This window comes from Poecilia reticulata, linkage group LG13, assembly GCF_000633615.1.
Source record: "Poecilia reticulata strain Guanapo linkage group LG13, Guppy_female_1.0+MT, whole genome shotgun sequence".
Classification (NCBI taxonomy): Eukaryota; Metazoa; Chordata; class Actinopteri; order Cyprinodontiformes; family Poeciliidae; genus Poecilia; species Poecilia reticulata.
Genome location: NC_024343.1, coordinates 30,549,130 through 30,574,105, shown reverse-complemented (window position 1 = coordinate 30,574,105; position 24,976 = coordinate 30,549,130). Strand labels below are relative to the sequence as shown.

Here is a 24,976-nt window from a genome sequence, read left to right as displayed (position 1 = left end):
AAACCATAAAAATTGTGACTTTAAAAATAATTCACAAGCAGAGTTATCAGTAAGGACGGGAGAGAGCAGGATAAGCTGTTCCTCCTTCAGCTGCCTGACTCTTTTCACACAGGCTACAGCTATGGTCCATGACACAACTTTATGAACAATTTCTTTATCTTAGCACAAAATGAAACCTGTTATTTTTTATATATATGTTTCTGTTTATCATTTTTTAAAGTATTTTAATTTAAGTATTTTGTAGACACATTTAAACTTTTCCAAATTTTATTCTAGGTTTTAACAAAATGTAATAAGTTAAAGGAAAAACCACAAAAAACATCCTAAGTTTGATGATATATAAAAGCTAACTCATAAAAAGTATTGGTATCAACATCAGTGATACTGGTCCTGTATTTACTTGTTATTGGGTTGATATCAAAATATCATAGACCTGACTTATTATACCTGATTGATTATAAGATCAACTTCGCATTTATTGCTGATCCTCGAATCAACAGCAGTAATATGTGGTGGAAACACATTTATTTCACAAGATGTACATGTCATGCAACTACAAACTGAACTAATTCAAAATTGTTTGCTTATTGAAAGTAAGCTTAAAATTATGTTTGTAAGATTTATTGTAAACAATGTGGAAAGGGACATCGCCATATTGAAATTCTGACGTCTGTTTCCTCGGTTCTGACGTCAAACCAAGTCTCAGTTACTGGAACGTAACCTAAACATAAATGTGTATTTTTTACAACAAAGCCTGGTGAGTTCATTCATTAAATCAGACAATAAGCGTGAATAAATAAAAGCTAGGAAAGCTTTCATTTCTTTCCTTTTTAGCTTTGACAAACCTTTAAACAAGCTAATCTGAGGAACAAACTGCTTATTAAATCACTTACAATAAATGTGACTAACTTACTCTCAAGTAACAATAAACAACCACGGTGTCATCTGCTGTTTACCTTGTATTACAAATTTAACTGGGTTTTTTTTTTAAACTGAACCAAAACACAGAATTCTGCAGCACATCTACTTGTTAAGGTTGTCATAGTCAAGCTAGCACACAGGTGTCAAACTCCAGTCCTCAAGGGCCGCTGCCTGCAGTTTTTAGATGTGCCACAGGTACAAAACACCAGAATGAAATGGCTTCATTACCTCCTCCTTGTGTAGATAAGTTCTCCAGAGCCTTAATTACCTAATTATTGTATCCAGGTGTGGTGCTGCAGAGGCACATCTAAAAGTTGCAGGACACCGGCCATTGAGGACTGGAGTTTGACACGCCTGAGCTAGCATAACTGACCTACTTCCCTACTTTTCTAACCTTATCTAGTTGTCGTTGTGTTAACAATTAGTAGAAAATCACTGCGTGTTTTGTTAACAACTAAAAACAGCAGTAACCATCGTCAGTGATCAGTTTTTTCTGTCCAGTGGGAACTTGTGCATGTAACCTCACGCCGCAACATGTCTATAATTAGAGTGGTTTATGTTATCTTTGGCAATCACCGAAGTTTAAGACACTTTCTATTCTCTCCATACATATACAGTCACTGTTGCCATTAGCTTCAATTCAGTTCAATTAAATTCAAATGTATTTAATCAAGGACAGCACATTAAACAACGTTACATGTTGAAAACAAAGCCCCTGTTGTTTTGTTCTTAGGTTTTTCTAGCTCCCGGCTAATTAGCAAACAGTCTATGGTTGGACCTTCACTTTTGCCCGTGAACGCAGCGTTAAGTGTCACCCTTTGTCCCTGACTAAGCCTGATCAGGAACAGCTCCACCAAAGAACAAATGAGTCAGAGAAAACGGCCTTCCTGTTTATTCACTTTCTCAGTCATATAGAGACACACCTCTTCTCAATTTAGTCTCTCCCTTTAAGGGCAGCAACAGTTCAGGAAGACATGTGATGCACTTTACTGCTGCTCTTATCACCCAGTGCTTCAAACTGAAATACCACATTATAAATAGATTAAAGAACCAAAGCAAGTGTCTTTATTTAACTTTTCAAAGCAATTAATGTTTTCTATTAAAGACATAAAATAAAATTTATTTATTTATTTATTTATTTTTTATCATGTTATAATGTTATTCACTCATCAATAATGAACCGGAGTGTTGCCTTGACTCTTTCACGCATGCTTGAGAAACCCTTTAATCTCCATGGCAACCATTCAGCTGTGCAAAACATCTGAGTGAACGTAGCCCCGCCTCTGAGGCGGAGCTCCTCCCCCATTCAGCTCCTTCACACTGGCCAGCAGCAATTAGAAAACACCTGGCGCATCACCAGAGCTCATTATTGGAGCTACTTCTCAGTGAAACGCCGGTCAAACGTTGTTAAAGGGTTAGAGGAGCCATGTTGTGATGACTTCCTGAAGGCGGAGCTTCAGAAAGAGCAGGAGGTTTTAAAGAGACTGAAAAATATCAGACATTTCAAACTTTCTGAGTTTGAAAAGTAAGACATTTTGAGATGAATGTGAAAATTTCCAAACAAAACAGGAACTTTTTTTAAAATTTCCTTTATTTAACCAGGTAAACCCAGTTGAGATCTAAATGTAATTTTCAAGAGTGACCTGGGCAGAAGTCTGCAATACACAGCAACCTGGTTACAACATAACACTAGTTATTATTAAAACTATAATTAGTTGTTATAAAACTAATTTCTGAGCTTGAAAAGTAGAACACTTTCTAGAAAAACTCAGGGATTTGGAGATTATTTTCAGAAACTGCCTAGAAAACTTGGACATTTTCTGTGTTCTTAAAGTTGAAAATTTTCTAGAATTTTTTTTGACTTTTCAAACTCAAAAATTAAAAAAATTTTCTTAAAAATTTCAAAGATTAATCTATTTTTTTTCCAGTAAATAAAAACAATTACATTTCTAAACCTGTAAATCCAAATTGTTACTTTTTGAGCTTAAAATTTCCTTATTTTTTACTAGAAAATTTCAGAGTTTAATTTCAAAATTCCTGAGTTTCTTTTCTGACATCGTTTTTGTTTGTTTGTTTTATTTTTCCTTATCCATGTCCCTAGTAGACCGTTCCAAAGTGGTAAACATGATAATCACAGGTTTTTGTTTCGCGGAATGTGCGCTCCGCCTCCTTCACAGAAAAAACCCGGCCAGCCTCACCTGCGCCAGCTGCTGCAGGAACACCTGGCTCCGGTTACCGAGGCGCAGAAGCAGCAGCCAGCCCAGCCAAGGGGGTTGGACTTTGCGCCAAAGTAACTCCAGACTGCGCAGCTCTGACTGCATGTCTGGAGCCGCAGCAGCAAGAAGCAATCAGAGGCTGAGCGACCCGGTTTCAGGAAGCCAGGAGGCAGTGGACGGAGCTCAGATTTCCTTTCTGACTGGAACAAAGGAGAGGAAAAGATTTTTTTAAAAGATCTTGAGGTAGGAACGCCTCCACTTCCTCACGGAGCGCAGGAAAATCTCCCGCATCTGCGTGAAAACTGTGGTAAAAACTTGTCTGTCTTTACGCGATCGGGTTTGTTTACGCAGCTACTTTCCAGCTAAGTTGAGTTTCTAATCTTTTACTTCTTCGTGGGTTTTTTTAGCTTCTTGTTAGGGGTCTCGCTCCTAAGGAGGAGCTTGTTCCTTCATGAAAATCGTTTTTTTTTTTTTTTTCAACAAAGCCAGAAATATTTCAGACTTGAACCACAGAAACTTTTCATCTCCTCGTTAAAACGGAGAGAAACTCAGAAAACATCTGTTTGAGCTAAACTACTTGCTAGATTTGGGGGTAAATATTTAGTTTTTTATTACTTCACTATTTTATTACCCAAATTAGTGAATTATCTTAAATGTGGTTTTACTTTGCTGATTTCCTTCTACCACTAATTAAACTCGCCTTGTTTGTAAGCTTTCTTTTTTAGGACATGCATGTAATTTGCGTTAAACTCCCCAAACATTCCTGTCTGAGCAGGAGTTAAACGGGAACGTTTCCAACTTTTTCACCTTAAATTGCTTTACTGTCAAGAACCAGCTGGGCTGCATTGTGGAGCGCTTGCTGCAACCTGCTAGATCATGGCCTCCATCATTAACTGCATGCGTGTTCAAACCTGCACACTGACACACACACACACACACACACACACACACACACACACACACACACACAGATATTGGGATTTTCTTGGAATTGCAGGGGCACAGCTTGTCCATGACACACTGCAGATTGGTCATGATGTTGTGGAGAACCGAGAGATTCCTGGGTCACATGCTGAGAGGTGAAGTGGGAAAGCGGCGTACAGTTCAGGGCGACAGGTCAGAGGAGGGTCACAAGCCAACAAGGAGGCTGCAGAGACGTCAACCCAGAAAACGAATTGATTCCCGTTTGTTATGTTTTCTTGTGTGTGCAGATTGTTTTTTATCCACAGCTTGAGAGGATCAGTATTTCAATACATGTTTGAAATATTTTAAGATGAGAGTTGCCGTTATAAATATGTGAGAGTGTGAGAGTTTCTATGACTAAGTAGGTTGAGGTATAAGTGGCATAAAAGGAATTTATGGGTGGAGTTTCTTTGTGAGATTCTGTTGGTATAAAACGAGGATTAATCCTAAAAACATCAGCTGATTTGTTGCCATTTTCTCTGTCATGAGCTAATTTTATCCGAGCTGCTCTTGCACAATATTTATCTTGGCACCACATGTTGATTTGAGAAATGGCCTTGAATTCATCATCGTCTGGTCACTGAGATGCAGATTCCTGAAACTTTATGCAACAATAACGCAATAAGTCTAAATAGTGGTTACACAATTAGCCTTTGCCTTTTTAAATCCACATTTCAAATTATTACATAAAGAAACTACAAACTGCAGTGCATTTCATTTGACATCTTGACATCCCAACACAAATTTACACAACAAATGCTTTTAGAATAATGGCGGACGATATGGATTAAGAATTTTATCACCATATTCTGTGATAATGATGAAAATAATGATAAACTATTGTATCTTTTTAGGTAACTGTGTGGCAACACAAAGAATTGGGCTTATTAATGCGCTTTATATTACTAAACTTCACACAGAAACACTGCAAAAAGGATAGAGCTCCAACTTAAAAATGTGTTAATTTGTAACCAAATTAAGTTTAACGAAGTAAATAAATTTCAAGGTGGACTCACGGAAACGTAGGAGGAGCGGCAGAGCCCGACTGCTCAGCTGGAAGAACCCGTCCACCAGTCAACCTCTTCTTTTCATGTCCAGTCCACAAATCTTTGTAGAAGAGTGGAAAGAACAAACTCATCAGAAGTAATGCTTAAAGCCTGCATGTGGCAGAACAAATTGGAAAGCAGTCTGGTTAGAGCAGATGAAAATTAAATGTTTGTGGTTACATGTAAGGAAATTACTCTGAACTGCCCACTGGAAAATCAGGTGGTGGCAGGACTTGGTTTGCTTTTCTCCAGCAGGAACTGAAAAGATGACAGTAAGATGGATGCAAAGGAAGAGAGGAAGAGACCCTGTTTGAGGCAGAGGCTGGGGATACGTCCAAACAGGCAAATGCAACCCAATTTTTACACAGCAGTCTGAACGGCCCAGTTCTACGACAGTGTATTAGAGTTATTGTAGATTTCTGTTTTTAAATGAAAAAAGAAGTAAATTTATGTCAAAAATCTCAGAAATTTTCTAGAGACAACATAGACATTTCATAAGCTGAAATTGGGAAGTCTCTGCTTCTTCTAACAATTTTTCTCATCAAATGTTTGCCTGTTCAAACTCTGAAATGGCCTTCTTAAAAAAAATCATCTGAGATTCATTTAAAAAAAAATCTGAGTTTTTTTGTGGGGGGATTTACTCTTTATTTTTTTATATGTATATACCTACAATAACCCTGCCATGCCAGTGGACAATTCCAATCTTTTCAACAACAAAAAAATCTGATTTGAACCATTTCTGTACTAGATCGGATATTAAATCGATATCGATGTGATTATTTTCACAGTGTTTACAGTCTGACCGGCCATGCTGCAGTTTATGTGACTTATACGTCATTAACGTGAGATAAGCGTTATATATCGGCGCCAGCAGACCCGGTAAATCCGGATGTAATGTAAACAAAGGCTGAAAATTATTTTTCTCAAAATTGCGGACTTTTAGCGCATCGCGTCAAAACGGTCCAAACAGACTCCAACACTAAAGTTACAATCAAAGCTTCCCAAAAGTCCGTAGCTGTTAGTTGTGGTTTTTGTTTTATTAGCTTCCTTCGTCTTTCGGCTCCCACCGCTGAATAACTTTACAGCGGCGTCCATTATTACTTCCGTAAACAGAGCGCTGCTGGGTGACGTCAACGTTCTTCTTCTTCTGCGCATGCGGGGTGATTTTGGGTTGCTAAAGGTTCACAGAGGTCCGATTGCCGTCCGCTTTAATTAGCAGTACGAACGATAACGGAAAAAAACACAACAAACAAACGTTTTCAGATTTTCATTTATTTAATAAAAAATAGTTTTGTACTTTTTTATTCGTGTAAAAAACACAGTGGTTTGTGGTTTTAATGCGACAAGCTATTAAAATGTTCTGACAGCAGGTCTAATTTCAAGGCAACCCGCAGGCGGTGTCAACATGACATGTGGTGGTGAACTAACCTGTATTTTATACAGAATCAACCTGAGAAAGCTACTTGAGGTCTTATTTCAACACCAATCTTTATGCTTTATGCTTCCACCTAAAGGACCGTTTGTGGCCCTTAGAGTGATTTTGTGTGGCCCCCCAACTGCAATTTTAAAAAAATTATATAAATTTAGCAAATAGATGCAGACGGAGAGTTTTAAAATGATCAAAAACATCATTTTCTTACAGACTTTTCCTGAAAGTTTGCTGCACCCAAATCAGCTTTTATTTTTTGTTAAACTTGGCTAAATATATCAAGTGTTTTGAAAGAAAATGACCCACATTCTGTTATTGTTAATGAAAATAGTTATTCAAACTGAAAGTTTCTTTTTGGGCTCTTTATTTTAATACAGCAAACGTACAGTGGTGTTTTAAGATCACTGCAGAGAGAGAGAGAAAAAAGAGAGTACATTTCTGCCAAAAACTCAGAAATCTTTAGATTAATTTCAGAAAATTTCTGCAAAATACTGAATTTTTTTTTTACTTTTGAAACTCAGAAAATTAAAAAATAAATAAATAAATTCCAGAAAAAAAATTAAACTAATTACTGAATTTCTGAAGTTTTTGGTAGAAATTTACTTCTTATTTATGACTATTTTTATTTGCAATGGCCCCAATACACTGTCATAAAAATCCCTTTCAAGTTTTAGATCTACAATAAGTTAAACTTAACAAAATTGCCTGTTTTTAGTTTTTGCTTGTTGTTTTGGCCCATGACTTGTTTTGATTTGACTATTTTGGCCAGTGAAACAAAAAGTTTGGACACCCCTGACTTAAAACTCAAGCTGGCAGTGATGTTTGGGTTGATTCTGTGATCCGATGCAGGTTTAGGTTTACAGACAGAACAATTAAACACACGAAACGAGTAAATCACAACGGCTGGGTCAGATTTTCCTTTAATCCTCCCTCCTTAAACCGGCGGTGACAAAGCCAGAAAAGGTCAGGAGGAAGGATATAAAGGAGGAACGGACAATAGGGAAACGGGACACTGAAGAACGCCTGAAGGGTTCAGCAGAAAGTGAATTCATGAACGTTTGCAGAATGAGAATAAGGACAAACTACATGCAAAGTCCTCAGACACACCCTGCCAACTTTAGCGTTTAGCTTCTTATTTGCTCTGCGGAGTTTGCATTTATTTTCAAACAAAGGTTCCAAGGTTTTCCCAGTCGGAGCTGGTTTATCTTTTCATCTCGTGGTTTTTCATGGTGGCTTCCCCGCTCGTTTACGGGTTAAGGGACATTGCAATTTAATTGCTGGGAAGAAACAAGACGGAGGCTGATTTATGAGGTTTTCCACAAAAGCTTTAGGAGGAAACTAAAGCAGGACTTCTTCCAGCTTGAGCATGCTTTCCTCTGCCTTACTTCACCAAATATTAAAAAGTAGGATGTTGTTTTTATCTGGGTTTATTCAGACATAATAACACGTGTTGCTGCAAGTTCAGAGAGGAAAAACCAGACACAAAAGTTGCTGAGAGGAAGGATGGCAGGTCACTGTAACCCCAAAATATGAATAACAGAGACTCTTTCTTTGGAGTTGGAGTTACTAACAACAAAAAGTTTAACAGAAATAAATAAAAGCTTTGTGCTTTAGTGCAACCTGGTTGTGTGTCAGTAGAAGTGCTGGGCAGAGAACCCAAAAGTACTCGAGTAAAACTACTTCAACACATTTTTACTCGGGTAAAAATAAAAAGTATCTGTCCAAGAAATTACTCAAGTAGGAGTAAAAAAGTCGACTCAAGTTCAGAGTAACTGATCAAATTATCAATCATTTAATATTTTAAAATTACATTATTAGTAACATTAAAATATAAAGTGGAATTTTGATATTTTAAGGACTAAAATGACAGTAATTCATATAAGTAACAAAATCAGACAAAAGAAAATGTTTCCAAATCAGTTTCTTTCAATAAAAAACTTCAGAAACTTTAACAGAAACTGCAGGTGAGTCTCTGAGTCAGGAGGATTTTAGATTAAAACATGTCTGTTTTTCATTCAGTGGGTAGAAAATCCAGAAATTTTACTCAAGTGAAAGTAAAAAACACTCTTAAAAGTAAATTTTTTTTCAAAAAACGTACTAAAGTAAATGTAAGCAGTTGGTACCCGACTCTAGCCAGCAGTGCAAACGGCGAGTTTGTCAGGCCGGCGAAAGGTTTGGTGAATGAAGGTTGACCTTTGTTCGTCTGAGTCCTTCTGCGTGAGCTGCTTCTGAGAGAGATAACAGTTGGAGGCCGTGTTTTAGGAAAGCGCCTCACAGGGAGGAGCGTCCAGGAATGCGAACAGGCCCGGCGGAGCCCGGACTCCTTCCCACTCCAACGCAGCGCGGAAACATTCAGCAGGGTGTGACATTCTCTCCGCTCCTGTTTAAAGTTTGTTTTGTCCGCTTTCTCTCTTAATTCTTTTTTTTAATCCCGTTAACCTTTACGAGTTTTTACAGAATAACTGCTGGAAACATCCCTTTGTTGCCAACAGACAAGTTGGTGGTGTTTACTTTGGTGCTTTTAGTTCAAACTGCAGGTACGGGCAGAGTTGGGCAATAGCTACGTAGTTACATTTACTCAGTGACATTTTTGTAAAAATGTGCTTGTAGGAGTATTTTTACTACGCTGTATTTTGAGTAATTTTATTATGAAGTATTTCTGGATTTTCTACCCACTGAATGAAAAACAAACACAGAGACAGACTCACCTGCAGTTTCTGTTAAAGTTCCTGAAGTTTTTCATTGAAAGAAATTGATATGGAAACATTTTATTTTGCCTGATTTTGTTATATTTTGTTATTTATATGAATTATTGTCATTTTGGTTCTTAAAATACCAAAATATCCACTTTATAGTTTGGGCTGTGTGATGCAATTTTTAAATATTAAATGATTTAGGTTTTGATCAGTTTCTCAGTACCTGAGTTGAAACTTTGGACAGATACTTGTTTTACTCTTGAGTAATTTCTTGGACAGATACTTTTATGCTTTATACTTTTATACAATATGTTTAAGTAGCACTGCTCTTTCTGTAGTACGATGTTTGCGTTCTCCATCCATGCTGGGATAAATGGTGTCACTGGCAGCAAAGTCTCTGAAGGATCCTAATTAAAATGGATATATGATTTAATATAACTACTAAACTCTCTTTTAATAAGAATGAACAGTTGTGCCATTTTCTCCTCCTCCTTATAGAGCAAATTTGCCAATCACACTATAAGGGAACCAGACCCACCATTAGCTGCGTTTCATTACAAACGTGTGCAAAACTTTGTCGGCATTCCGAGACGGCAGAAATGTTTGTCCGTTTTGACGCCTCACAGTTAATTTATCGGCTGCTGGTTGAGATGCTGGATTGGAGCTGGTCATGTTCAAGAAGCCGTTTTTAAATCATCTGAGCTTTGAGACGTGGTGCGTAGTTTCTGTGGAGGTGGCCTTCAGTTGGTGCTCAGGTAGGCGGTGGCATTGAAACAATGCACTGTAAAAACAGAATCCTACAAAGTATTTTGTCTAGTTTCTTAGTTTTGTCTTATTTAATGTGCACTAACTTATAAATGTTTTCAACATGACAAGGGTTTGCTTTAAGTAAATGGTACTAATACTACTTCTATTCGCAGATAATTTCATTTAGAACATGTTTCAGATTAAATAATCTACCAGTGGAACCAGTGCTTTTTTTTTTTTTATTAATTAGTATTATTGATTTAACAAGCTCCTATGTCTTTGCTGAAAAGTTATGTGCAAGTTATCAGACTTGAAATAAGACAAAACTAAGACATTTGCAGTAGAAATTAAACCAGAAATACTTGGCTGTTGTGTTTTTGCAGTGTGGTCTGTTGGTACTAAGGGGCTGAAAGAAAACCACTACCAATCTGAACCATTGATACCCAAACCTTCATGTTGTTTGAACCAGATTCTGACCCAACTGTTTAAGTTTACCAGTTATTTTCCCACCCAACCGTTATTTGATTTCTGATGCACCAAACTGTAGACCAAGTTTTCTGCTTGCAGCAGGGAGAGTTCTGCTTATGTCCCAGTTGGGTTATTTATGCTACCATTGCCTGGTCTCTTACATCAACAAGACTTTTTTATCTGAAGGTGTGTGTGTGTGTGTGTGTGTGCGTGTGTGCGTGCGTGCGCGTGCGTGCGTGCACGCCTCTAAATATGCAGCTCCTGAAATACTCCCATGATCCAGTCTGGCACTAAAAACAATACAATGGATCCTTAAATATTCTTTACCATTCCGATGCTTACACTGAAAAAAATAAAAAATCTTACCAAGTATTTTTGGTCTGGTTTCTACTGCAATTATATTAGCACACTTTAAATAAGACAAAACTAGTTCACGAGTAACTTTTCAGCAAGATACAAAGCTGATTTTTAATCAATCAGATTTATTTGTATAGGACATTTCAGCAAGAAAACATCTTCACAAAAACAAAACATACAAAGTTATAAGACACAAACCGTCGAGCTCCACTGTTGCACATCAAAATGCTGATTAATGTTTTATTGACTTTTAATCAAAGCAACTCTGCACAGGTGGATTTTTCGTCTAGATTTAAAGGAACTCTGTGTTTCGGCTGTTTTGCAGTTTTTTTGAAGTTTGCTCCAGATTTGTGGTGCATAGAAGCTGAATGCTGCTTCTCCATGTTTGGTTCTGGTTCTGGGGATGCAGAGCAGAACCAGAAGACCTGAGGGGTCTGGAAGGTTGCTATGGCAACACCAGCAGATCTTTAAGCCGTTCAGTGATTTATAAACTACAGTATTTTAAAGTCTCTGAGCTACAGGGAGCCAGTGTAGGGACTTTAGAACGGGGTGATGTTCTCTATTTTCCTGGTTTTACTCAGAACTCCAGCAGCAGCCTTCTGTGCGACTAAAGATGAACACATGGCTGAGTTTCTATAGATCCTGCTGATATATTAGTCCTCTCACCCTGTAAATGTTCTCCGGGTGACAGAAGGCCGACTTTGCAACCATCTTTATTGTGGCCCTGAAGGTTCAGGTCAGAGTTCAGGCTGATCGCTGGTTTCCAGCTGTAGTAACTGAAGCTGTGCTTACTCTAGATCGATCCTCTCTAGGTGCTTCCTTCATCCAACATAAACTTTTCTTTTCTTTTCTTTTCTTTGTCACACGGATCACTTGTGCATCGACAGGTTTTCTTCCTCCCAGTCTAGACAAACTCACATGCATGCTTCGGATTGCGTCGTCTGCAGCTATTTATTTGTCATGCGTACGACGAGCTGCACGATGCACCTGTCTGAAACTGTTAATAACACGGCCCAATCGTGCATGAGGTTCAGTCAGGACACCTGCGCCGCTGACTAAACTATGAGTCAGGATGACAAACATGCCAGTGAAACCAGCTGCCTCCGTGTTGTCGTGTCTTGTTTTTCACCATTCAAACTACGAGGCGTTCAGTTATTTTAGTGAAGTTGCAGGAGGTGACAGATTTGGGAGTGTAAGGCGGGGAAGAAAAGGAAGGGCTGAACCCTGTAATTAGAAGATTCAGTGCCACCAACGTAAATGTAACAGAAGGAAACTCGCAGATCAGAGGTGCAAATTGTCGTTTTTGCAGGAAATTACCTTATTATGTGGCTAAATGTTGGTGTTTTATTTTGCAGAAGGAGCGCCCTGCCGCCTCACAGCCATGAGCTCACAGACTAGTTACGGGAACTTTCTGTGTAAGTTCCCACAAACCTTTTAAATTCACATTTTTCACCCTTGAACTCAGTTGTTTGCAAACACGGCGGCGACATCCTGCTCTAATTGCCTGTTTATTCCTCTGGGTCACATTCAGTCCAGACCATCGACAACGACCTGAACGCATCGCTTGCGGTCGCAGATGAGTTATCTAAGGAATTTAGCTCCTTGATGCAGGAGGCCTCCTCCAGCGACCAGAACAAGCCGTCTGACAGTAAGGTACGCTCACATGCCGTCAGCAAAACCCAGGAAAACAGAACGTTCTGCAGCTCTGCTTGTACACGTTGTACTGAGAACGTTTTCCATCAGAGGTGACTGTTTGCCTCTGGCTACTCTTCATATTTCCAGCTGAACTTGTTTTCAGTAAACAAAAAGAAAATTACTTGACACATGATCCCTAACCTTGCAACCCAGTTTGAATTTATTTTTTTTTAAATCACGTAGCGATCAACAGAAATTTCACAGCGTGAAAATAAATTGAGGACAAACTTTAATTATGTCATTATCAATATAAATGATCTCAAAACAGCAATATTTTCATCTAGTCTGGGTCAGTATGTCGTCCAGAGAAACAGGCCTAGTCAAATCTACCCTTTCCTTTTTCTTTAGACCAGTTCTTCCGTCTCCAGAGACAGACATCTCTCGTCTGGACCTTCCAGCCTGCCCAGCTCCATATATTCATCAAGCGGCACCAATGGCAGCTCCAGCTCCAAACCGCTCTCTCCAAGCTCCACGTATTACACCAGTGACTCGGTCGTCTCCAGCAGCAGGAACGCCCCGTCACCCCCCGTCCTCTCCAGCAGCAGGAACGCCCCGTCACCCCCCGTCCTCTCCAGCAGCAGGAACGCCCCGTCACCCCCCGTCCTCTCCAACAGCCCCCACTCCTCTCCCAAGATGCACCGGGTGGTGCACAACACGCACCGGCGGACCGGGTCGGACAGCTACGTGTTTACGCCGCAGAGCCCCAAGCAGGCGCCCCGCTCGCCCCGGCCCGACTCACCGTCTTATTTTGAAAGGAGTCCACAAGGCCTGATTAGTCACAGGGAAAGAAGCCGGACAGCCGGTTCTTTGGACCCGTCACCCCGCCCGGCTCCACATCAGATGTCCCCAACCCTGCTGACTCAGTATGACAGCAACCAGATGAGCCGCAGGTCCCCTCAGCCAGACAGAGGCTCCTCTGCAGGGCTCCTGAGGCCCTCTCCTCTGTCTTTAAACTCTCAAGTATCCAGCACTCTTCCTCGAAATTTTTCCGCAGTCAGTCAAACTGGTAAGGAGGCTTAGTCTCTCTTTAAATGTTTCAGTTTACATCTTTGAATTTACCATGTTAGTTCAATTAAAGTCAGTTTATTTACATATTGATCTCAAAGGGAAATTAAATAAATTAAATGTGCCACCAGTTTGGTTGTATTTCAGGTATTTAAAGTAATGAATGACTATTGATATTGACAATTATTGATATTAGTATCAACTGATATGAATCATAGGTTTTTCAGAAAGGCACTTCAGACATATATTAATATACACAGCTCTCATGTGATGTCACACTTCTGGGAACTTTGTAATTGACGGCCATCTTGGTAGGCAGTTGCTAGTACGACATTAAACAGGCCACTAGTTAATAACTAGCTCTCACCTCCGACTGTAACTCGGTACACCTCTGTGTAATACTAAGATTTAAATCAGTGATATTTACTGTGATACTTATTGCCAAACGAGCTAAATTAGCTTAGCTAGTGCCGCTTTTATCTGCAAGCTAAGATGGACATGTAGCCTACGTTTATGTTACCACATGTACTTACTCTGCCAGTATTTTTTAGTTCGTTGTTTTGCGCTGTGCTTGCTAACTAAGATGACGCGGATCACTTCTAGTTCAGACTTCTGGGAACTATGAATGGATCTTGACAGCAGTATGCTCAATGAATTTCTTATTGTAGCAGATTGTATCAAGTCGTTGACTTGCATCATTCATTGACTTTCATTTCTGTTTCCACAGAAGAGTCTGCGAAAAGACAAAAAAGTCCTAGCAAGTGGAACGAAACGGATCTGGACGTTTCCTACGATAGGAAGCCTCACCACACTTATGACAGTAGGATGATTTTTCCCCCCTCTTTTGTTGGATTTTTAACGTTTACTCAAATTTTTCAGTCTCCCTCTGTGCCAACGTTGGCCCCTGACCTCTGATTTTGTGCTGCAGAGACAGAATGGCTTCGATCATCTGCTCCGAACAGCAACTGGCGGGAATCCAACCTGGATAACCCTGCTCCAGCCATAAGCCCTAAAAAGGTGCGAGGTCATACCTGAAATGTTCTGAAACTTGGTGAACACTTGTTTTCTAGGGCTTAAACCTTTTTAAGTCTTGAGAGATGAGATTTTTACTTTGTGCAGGGTCACACTAACCCCGTGTGCGCTTTATGAGAGTTTTTTGTGTGTGTGTGATTACGGGAACTGACGGTCTGGCAGGACAATACTGAAGCAACAATGTACGGAGTATATGGCATTGCATGGTAAATGCAACCAAAGCAAACATGCGAGTCTAGAACTAAAGCAAGAAAAATGACTAGTAGAGTCTTTTGCCAAAGACAGAAGAGAAATCTTACAACCACTAAAATCTGATTCTACTCCCAATTTTGTTTCCATTTCGTGAAGAAGGAAGCTGCACTCTGTGTCTTCTTAAGAGGTTTTTGCGTTGTTTCCTTCAGTGGTTCTGGATACAGCACCACCACAGGCAAGGAGGGGAACAGGTTCCTAAAAGGGTTCATTTTGGATCATTTGACACAAACTGCATTTCCATTATGAATGTGCTTACAACTTTGTCAATATTCTGCTAATGTCGAAAAAAAACACAATTTTGCAATTGTGTTTTTTGCAATTAAAATCACAGCTGAATAAGTATGTCCACGAAATAAGTCATTAAAAACATGCCATTTCGTCATCCTAGCACTTCCTGTTGTCGTCTTCTTCGTCAGTAGCAACATCCGGACGTTGACCACATGACTCAAAGCAAAAAAAGTGTTTCTACTGCAGTTTTGTGAAATGAACTTAATTTGATGTATATGAAAAACCATCTAATCCTAGCGCAAAACTTTTTCGAAAGTGGCATGTTTCCATTGAGCAAATTTATTTTTGGTAATTCCAATTTACAAAATTTTACGATGCAGTGCAGTGTAAAAGAGAACTGCAGCAGCTGACAATGTAACACATTTTGCAATTTTGGTCACCAGTCGAACCGAATCTAACAGATGATCAGGGGTGAAAACATCCTTAGTGGAATTTAACAATATTCCAAGCTCCAACTTATTTTTGCTTATGTAGTTTTCAAACCTTTCATCGTTAACAAGTGTTTTTCTTTGTTCATTTTCTTCTCAGGATCCTCGCTCGGTTCCCCACCAGGGTTCCTACAGCTCTTTGCCCCGCGGCGCTCGTATAGCTGTTCCACCAGATGCCTTGTCCACAGGACAATCCCCTTTTGGCCCTCCGCCAATTGTTTCCCGTGTCAACATGCCTCCCGTATCTTCTCTGCCTCGCCAAAGTAGGCGCATACCAATCTCTGTCATCCTGCGCCTTCAAAATCCCCACTATGGACAAATGTCGCCCCTCCAAAATCAGCCAATGGAAGGACAAGGAGACTTTGCACCTTACCGCATGGCTGAAGCGGCTCAGAGGAAGTTCATTCAGCCCCCTGCCTTCCAACCACAGCCTTATCCACCTGAGCTCCGACAACCTGCTGTTTACAGTGATGGTAAAACACCTCTATATGTTGTTTCAGCCCAAGGCCTTTCCTGTGGGTCTCCCTAATATCTGTTTTAGAGCTCCTTATTGGTGCTGATTGAAAATGGAGGCAGCTGGCCAGGGTCTCCAGAAGAACGTAAGATCCAGCTTAAGATGCACCACTGACTCTTTTTGTTACTCTCTCCCTTTACCCCCTCTTATCCAACCAGCCATGATTTTTGTTAAATATATCTAATTTTGAGTTATTCCATGCATTGCTTCCCTTTATTTGTTATGGCTCTAGTGCCAGGCCATAACAAATTGGGGGCTCGTCCAGGATTTGAACTCAGGACCTCCTGCACTGTATGAATTTTGCATTTGCCTCGTCTTTGTGCTATAAATGTCGTTTCTGTGTTTCCAGCACTACATGCAGAGGACGTAGATGCAGAGATACAGCGCCTGGATATTCACCACCCTCCGCCAGTTTTGGAGACTCCCGCTGTGCCGAGGGCTGGTGGAGAGGTCGAACAGGTTGTGACCCCAGCTCCCCGACCCCTGAGCCCCACCAGGCTGCAACCGGTGGTGGCCCCAGAGGTCCAGAACCCTGAGATCCCGGATCGGGAGGAGCTGCTCCGCATCAGGGCTGAAATCCCCCGGGCGCTGAAGAGACGCGGCTCTGTGGACGTTTCTCAGTCCTCGAAGAAAGCCTCGCAATACCAGCCAAACCAGTATAAAACCATCATCCACAAACTATTTCATAGGAAAGATCACCGCAACAAGGGGGAGAAAGGTAGCGACAGCTCTTCTGACGGGGAGGAACCCGCCACGCCCCCTGATCCTCCACCCACAGCCCGGACGCCTCCCGTCATTCCACAGGATGAAAAAGTAAGTGTTGGTTTTGGCACACTTAAATTCCAGCTCATTAATCACATTTATAAGTCAAACAATGATAACAGAAGTGAAAACAAAGCCGTTTTCTAAAGGGAAAAAAGCTATCCACACAAACCTAGCATCATGTGAAAAAGTAATTGTCCTCCAAACCTAATAACTGTTTATGCTTTCCCTGTTGCAACGACTGCTATTTGGCATTTTGAAAGAACAAGCAATCAATCTTTTACCTACGTATGAAAAAAATAATACCCCTCTCTTTGTGCAGTCGTTTTAATTCAGCAATCTTGGGCAGTCTTCAAGTCTGAACTGTGTAATGTGACACTGCATCGTCTCACACTGATTTAAGTCTTTGGTTAGGCCACTCCAAAATCCAAAACACTTTGTTTGTGGGCCTTTTTGAGTAAAGCTGGACTTACTAATGAGCTTCGGATCATTGACATGCTTCAGAAGGCAAGAGTCCTTGACACTTGGACCATCAAACTACAAACTACATTTGACTGTTACGGAGAGCAGATCTTCTAAGAATGTCATAAAAGTATTTTAGAAATTGTTTAGTTCTTTTGTGACCTTCTGAATGAGTGGTCAATATCCTACAAGTCATTTGGGTAAGCTGGAAACTTCTAGCCAGTGATGGGCACACTTCTGCTACAAGTGGAGCTAATTTTTCATGTAGTGCTTTAGCATTTTTGGTAACTTTGAAAACATTTAGTGCAATTAGCTTCCCCTAAATACATTTTTGACATTAATTCTTAAGTGCTAATTTAGTATGGTTTCAGTTGAATACAGTTTGGCATTTGGACTAAAGTTTTGATTAAGAATTTTTTACGTAGATGCTCATATTCATGCTCTTATTTTGAAGTGGGTGAAGGCTGTTTATGCAGCATTTACATATCCTCATACTCTCCTTTTTTCCAAGAAAAAAGGCAAATGGCATGTTCAACAAACAAACAAATGAGGTGAAGAGAAGAGTACAGCATTTGAGCAAACTACCAGGGATAATTAAACAAATGCAAAAATGTACATGAATTGTTTTGAGTCTCCTCATGTTCTCCACCTGTGATACAGTGCAGCAAAGGGCATTTAATCTTTACCCAGAATGCTTTGCTGTAGAACTACAAGCGGCATTAAACAGTTTAAAAGCTACTAATGTCTTACATGCCATCTGACCGTCAATTAGCCAAAATTAGCAACAGATTTAGCAATACTCAGTGACTATAAAACTGAAACAATGAGTGCAAGGTCCTGAAGCGAACTGGTATTCTGTGTTTTAGCACTTTATGGCATGGAGGCTATTAACACGGCTGAATTTAATGCTTTAGCATTAGCTTCTGCTAAATACCATGTTTATAACTTTTTAGCATTAATGGAACTAAAGTTTATGATTAGTGCTTTAGAGTTGGCACAACTAAAGTTTTAGTTAGCGGTGCTCACCACTAGCCAAGTTATTATTGTTGTAGTGTTTCTTCATACATATTAGTGACTTTGTAACCTTTTGTCCAGACTGCTGTGAATTATTTTGTTCCTCATCTGTTCTTTATTTTATTTAGATCAAACCATGATGGTTTTTTGGCTTTCTTGTCATACAACATTAAAATTATTTCTTAATATCTTACGACAGCTCTTTCCCCCTTCATAAATAAAATTATAATTTCAAAACGGTTTGGATTTTACTTATTGTTTAAAATGTCTTAATCTGAACACCAAAAAAAGGGAAGAAATATGTAGAGGTAAATACTTTTCATGGTAGTTTCAATGTAAATTTGTTTGTCTTTTCAGTACAACTCCATCCTGAGGAAGCCGGGTCGCAAGAAATCTGGAAGGCGAGCTAAACTTAGCCCACTGGTTCTGCTGCTGGATGCAGCGTTGATGGGAGAAATGGACACAGTGATGCGAGCCGTGAAGGAGGTATTTCTACCCAAAACTCTTCAAGGGGCAGTTTTAGCTTCACCTGGTTCAAGTTCTGTAAGCACCTTCTGCTGTCCAGTTATTAATCAGTTAATCAAAAAAAAATAGTCAGCAGATTAGCCTTGCACTGCACTGATGCTAAGTCAAGCAGAAAAATAATTGGTAGTTATATGAAGACTGCACTTGCACATAACTGCAGTCTGGAATTCATAATTATCTGAACAAGCATTTTTTTTAGGTTGTAGGAGGAAACGCTGGTTAAAAACAACCAGACCACACATGCACCAATGGAGCACGCAATCTCCACAGACACGAGCTCTGACTTGTCTCTGCAGTGTTGGCCAACATTCAAAATAATCCAAATTATTGCTGTTGGTTTTTTTTCCCCGCAATCAAATCAACTCAGAAAGGTCAGCAGATCATTAGGCGCACCTGAAAACACCTGCTCCTCATATAAACGGTAAAACAAAGTGTTTTGTGATTGCAATGGCATCGCTTGGCAGCATTGCATCTGACACGAACAGTTAACAATTGTTTTCAACTGAGACTCAGACAGACAGGGTGTGGTGCTAAATGAGGTAAAGCAGAATTTGGCTATGGATTTGGGACTCGGAAGAAACTTACAGCATTTGAATTGTGTTGTTCTCACAATACGAACACTTGGGTTGTAACAAATAATTGGATTAATTGTCAACTATCGTAATTTAGCAATCGATTAGAGAGACTCAAAAAAGGGGCCATTTGATGAAAGAACACATTAAAAGCACTGTAGCTAAGTCAAAACTGTACAAAAAAACCCTTTATATTTCAGATAAGAAAGTCTTTCTTTGTACATTATGCTACCCCCAGAACTCCTCAAGTGGCATAGCTTCACCTGGTTAGAGTTCTGTAAAAATATTAATAATATAAAAAATCTAATGATACCGTTTGCTGTCTAATTATTCATCAGTTAATTAAAAAAATATTCACCATATCAGCCCTACACCGTATCGACAAGCAGAAAGAGTCGAGTATTTTTTAGCTACAGATGCATACTTTGCTAAATTGATTTGCATCTTTTCATGTACTTTTAAAATTTGTATTAAAAAGATTTAAGTGACTAAATGAAAACTCTGCTGAATGTGACATTTTTATCCGGTTAATTGTCATGACAATCGATATTACAATCAATAATTACTAAAATAATCTTAGTTGCAGCGCTAGTGACAGCAAGCAAAAATGATCAAAAGGTCTTCACACAAGGCTTACATTTCTTAATGAATGTCGTTTATAGATTTTTGTTGAAATACAACAAAAAGAAAAAATAGATTGGTAGCTAATATACTCGTGTGCAAAACGTTTTTAAAACATAAATATAATAGAAAAATAGATTACTTGCTAATAAACTCTTTGTAATGCTACACTCCAAACGTCGTTGTTACTGAAAAACAGCAACACATTCCTAAGTGTCTTCCAAATACATAAATACTTACAAATGACATTTTTCCAAAGTACGAAGTGCTCACGTGCCGTTGACCTTCTTCCAACTGCCTAAATTCTTGTTGGCATGGTTACCGGAGAAATAGACGTCAAAGATAGTTTGCTGCCAAGAGTGCTCACTCAGTCATGTTTCTGAAAATACACTATGACAAAAATCGTTTGAAATACATACAAATGTTACACTCTGATCAAATTTCAAACCCCCAAACTCATACCCATTCTAAGCATAAATTTAGTGAAGCAATTAGCTAACCATGAACTTAATTACAAGCTTACTGATGTAACTTATTTCCACTGTAAACTAATTTACAGTATTTGACTGAATGGCAACATCTTCTAAATGCAAAAAGTTGTGTGAGGATAAAGTTGGGTTCAGCAAGTGAATGAAATGTTATGTTGAATCTCTTCTGCAGATGAGTGACCCCAGCCAGGCGAATGATGAGGGCATCACCGGTTTGCACAACGCCATCTGCGGCGGACATCACGAAGTGACCGACTTCCTGGTCCGCATTGGAGCCAATGTCAGCGCACCAGACAGCCATGGCTGGTAAATACTTTCCTCCTCCCCTCTTTGTTTCTCATGATATCTGCACATCTGAACGTTGCTGGTATGTCTTCGACTCGCAGGACTCCGCTACATTGCGCTGCCTCTTGTAACGACCGTGAAATGTGTGAGTATTTGGTGAGGAACGGAGCTGCCGTCATGGCCTTCACTCACAGAGACGGAGCCACCGCCTCCCAGAAGTGTGACCCTTACCTTTTTGGGTTTGAGGAGTGCGAGAGCTATCTAAGAGGTGAGACAAATACTCCCACACACATACACCCTTTATAACAGCTCAAAGGCCGTGTTTAATCTCTGAAATGTCAACATTAAACACATTTAGCCCTTGTGCATGTGAGGACTGAGGCAAATGATACAAGTTTTACGTGTGTGAGGTCGGTTGGACCCCATTTCTACATACAAGGGTTAAGGTCATATTTCTAATCTAATGGACCAAACTCCTTTGCCTTCTTTCAATGGATTTGTGGTCCTCAGAAAACGTTGTTTCTCTGAGCTCAGGTTGCCAGTTTCCTAGCAACCCCAGTGGAGTTCCGCCTGTTACCTAGCAACCCAAGCCGAGCTTAAGCACATTTGGTCAGATGCTTTCAGTGCTCTGTACAATGGCTGCTGGAAAAGACAAATGTTTTGTTGAATTACCATCTGGAAACCACTTGTTACATTCTTAGCAGTGTTTATATTAAATAAAGTAAAAATAAACTGGGTTAATTTAAAGTACTTGCTTTCAATTAAGTACATTCTTAATTGAAAGTGTCTTAACTGTAAGTGCAATTAAGTTACTTACTTTCAAATACTTACTTGAGAGTAAAAAATTACTTTCAGTTAAGCCAATTTACTTTCAGGAATGATTAATGGAAACGCGTCTCTTGTTGGTTGTGTAGGAGACTCCACTTCTGCTTTTCAAAGATGTATGGCTGCATGACCGTAGATCTATCTGTAGCCATTTTCAGGTGTAAGTGTAAACATCGAGTCAGGGGTCGTGGCCAGCAGCAGCTTATTTGGATTTAAAGTGACAAAGGTCCTAAAATGTCTCAATCTGAAAGCTCAAAATGGGCAGAACGGAGCAGAATATAATCTCATAATCTAAAAATGATTTTTCTGCGAAACAAATGTAACGAACATATTTTGTTTAGCCCATTGACCTATCCTAACTTGTTCAAGAAAGCTTAACAGGTCATATTTAAACTAATAATGAAGATAAAAACATCTGAATACCTTTACAACTTTTTATTTTTGTCATGGTTGTATTTTTACGTCTCCTTTTTGCTTTGTCATGCTAGCTAAGGAGGAATCCATGGGCGTGGACAACAACGGCGTGCTGTACGCTCTGTGGAGCTACCAGGCTCAGGCACCTGATGAGCTGAGCTTCAAGGAGGGAGACATGGTCACCATCCTGCAGAAAACGGACGGCTCCGACTGGTGGTGGGCCTCGCTCTGTGGCAGGGAGGGCTTCGTCCCAAATAACCTTTTTGGGGTAAGTTGAAAATCATTTAAAATTGTTTTTTTTCCATCCTTTTTTTTAATTATTTTATTATGTACATGGTTTCTTCCACACATGAACTATTGAACAAGACAAGTTCTAGACATTTACCATTTCATAGCTTTATGAAATGGTGTGCTTATTTATTTACATGTGTAATCTAGAGATGGATGAAAGAGCGCAGAATATTAAGTACGAGAGCAAAGCATATTTGAAGACATTCATGTTGCTTTTCTGTAAGCAAAAACCAACAGATAGCTCAAGAAAAATGTCGTCTTAATAAAGGGTGAGTGATATGGACGTAAAGTTTTATCAATATTTTGTGATACCATTGTGATAATGACCAAAGTGACAAAAAGAACATTTTTTGGGGGGGTGGTTGTGTATGGCACCACAATCTTAACCCCACAAACACAAATACTGCTCTTGAAAAACATTTGTAATATACTTCTTTAGAACAACACATAAAAAAAAGTCTGATTAGTATTAGTAAAACACACACAGTAACAGCATTTACGCATATTTTCACATGTATCGATACAAGATTGTTGAACAAACATAAGCCTGAGAAAGAAAGTTTCAGGAGTGTTTTAGACATCATTAATTGGAGTTTATGACAACAATAAATCAAAATCTTATGAAAATGTTACAAAATTGATCCTGATAATATATGAAGTGCCTGATTGATTTGGTAAAATCTTGAACTGTAATCACCGTTTTGATTTTAATGCAGATGTAAAACAAAGGTTTTCCCTTTTTTCTTGCAGCTTTTCCCAAAGGTTCGTCCAAAATCTCTCTGTTAAGGGATCTTCTGGACATCCATGGTGGTGAATCTGCTGCACCGCACCACAATGTTATTTTAATCAAATGTGAGAAAACTGCATTTCTGCAAGACATGGAACTTCTTCTGATGTTCTCGAAGGACACAGGGAAAAATATCCGAAGAGGATACATTGTTATTCATGCATGCCTGCTGGAGAAAATGTTTCATCTCTGCATTGAAGGTGGCCACTCTGTCAAACTTTACGAAGGTTGCAGAGCTGTCATCCTCCCCGCCGATCTGCTGTAGTCAGATTTCTCTGACTCACGTCCTGGTTACAGATCAAACCGAGGCTGTTGGTGTTCAGTCCACTCATCGGTTAGGTCAGCGTAGGCGTCAAAAAACCCACGACCAGTCGGTTTAGACGCGGTTCCAGTTTACACCCAATGCATCACCAAGTCAAAAAGGGAGTCTGATGTTGAAATTTGAAGTTTTCACATTACTCAGCTGTATATAACATTTTTAGCAGTTTTACCGTTATCAGCCAAATATTAGATTAGAGCTACTTTGTGGATTTTTATGACCACATTCATGAGGTTAACACTGAATGAATGAGATGTGACTTTACATAGTATTATTAGAACTGATTAGTATTTGCTTAAGTCATTGCACAATGTTCTTTTGGTTGTTTTTATGTTGCCTTTAAATATGAATCATGTTGGGAAGGGACTGAGTTTACTATGAGTGAAATGAAAGACTTTCTGATGCATGAGGGAATGCATGTGTGTTGGGTGTAATGTTTTTTTCTTTCTTTCTTCGCGCTGTTTTGCCTGTGAAATTTTACTCAAAGTGGAGTAACATAACTAAATCTTTAAAGAGTAAATATATAAGATCTGTTGTCAGTTTTCTCAATTAAATCATCTGTTACAGTGACACTTATTGGCACCACTAATGGAGATGTGTAAAAGCTTAAAAAAAATAAATCAATATTCTATTGCGGATGTGTCGCATTATTTTGAGTTGACCGAGAAATTATTTTTCTAAAATAATGAACAAAAAATCTAAATGAAAAATGTTTGCATTCTTGAGTCCAAATTTACACAAACACAAGTTATGAAACCATGAATAACATGGATCTATAATATGACTAAATATAAAAAGAATTGAATCTATAAAGTCACAAAACTGGAGGAGTAGGGTAACCAACTCAGTGGAAATTTGTATGGGGCAAGTTGAACATATTTTTATTTTAGCTCTGGTGAAACCCTCAAATCAAACTTAACATTATTATTCTAACATTTTTAGATCTATTGTCTGTTAAGAGTTGAGTAATAATGAAAGAGGACATATTACCCTTGAACAAGTAAGGACAGATCTACAGGTCATAAAAAAAACACTACATTTTCTGCCCGTTTTGAGAATGAGCCGTTTTAGGGCCTCTTGTCACTTTGAATCCAAATAAACTTTCTGCCCCCCCAACTCAACGTTTACACTCGCTTAACGAAAATGGCTGAAAACAGACACACAAACTGGACATCTCTGACCCCGAGTCAGGGCCAGAAGCAGAATGGTAAGTCAACAACATGTTTTTACAGCAGCCATTATATTACAACGCAAAGCAAACTGAGAAAAAGTCCTGGAACTCGCTTGCGTTGCTAGGTGACGGACTGGATCTGGGATTGGCAGGGGTTGCTAGGTAACGGGGAAGTGCCCTCCATTGTGTGTCAAACTGTTCTTTCCAGACAGAAAACGACTAAATGTCTTATTTTTAAGCTTTTTTACTGTCTCTCTAAGCAGTTAGAACCCAAAAAAATGTATATATATATATATACACACTGCTCAAAAAAATAAAGGGAACACTTTAACCTTTAAGTGAACACTGAAGTGTTCCCTTTATTTTTTTGAGCAGTATATATA

General features: G+C 39.2%; 1 protein-coding gene and 1 long non-coding RNA gene across 7 annotated transcripts; one reads left to right on the top strand and one right to left on the bottom strand.

Annotated features, from left to right (window-relative positions):
* Positions 1-3,132: 3,132 nt before the first annotated feature.
* Positions 3,133-24,058, top strand: ppp1r13l (protein phosphatase 1, regulatory subunit 13 like). 5 transcript variants are annotated; one of them, XM_008426513.2, is made up of 13 exons: positions 3,133-3,380; positions 12,199-12,258; positions 12,375-12,496; positions 12,887-13,544; positions 14,271-14,363; positions 14,472-14,560; positions 15,644-16,016; positions 16,407-16,870; positions 18,653-18,781; positions 20,674-20,807; positions 20,888-21,054; positions 22,100-22,293; positions 23,067-24,058. In XM_008426513.2, the coding sequence occupies exons 2-13, from the start codon at positions 12,225-12,227 to the stop codon at positions 23,100-23,102; spliced, it is 2,493 nt and encodes an 830-aa protein (XP_008424735.1). In that variant the 5' UTR covers positions 3,133-3,380; positions 12,199-12,224; the 3' UTR covers positions 23,103-24,058. The 5 variants fall into 5 exon arrangements, with proteins under 5 accessions (XP_008424735.1, XP_008424737.1, XP_008424738.1 ...); XM_008426515.2 differs by having other exon boundaries at positions 3,133-3,444; XM_008426516.2 differs by lacking the exon at positions 3,133-3,380 and adding an exon at positions 3,487-3,729.
* On the bottom strand, positions 4,096-20,622 carry LOC108166813 (uncharacterized). Of its 2 annotated transcripts, none has more exons than XR_001777211.1 (3): positions 20,254-20,622; positions 5,117-5,207; positions 4,096-4,284 (listed from the first exon to the last, which is right to left on the bottom strand). It is a non-coding gene; the product is annotated as an uncharacterized LOC108166813 (long non-coding RNA). The 2 variants fall into 2 exon arrangements; XR_001777210.1 differs by lacking the exons at positions 4,096-4,284; positions 5,117-5,207 and adding exons at positions 9,418-9,678; positions 9,810-10,052.
* Positions 24,059-24,976: the final 918 nt, after the last annotated feature.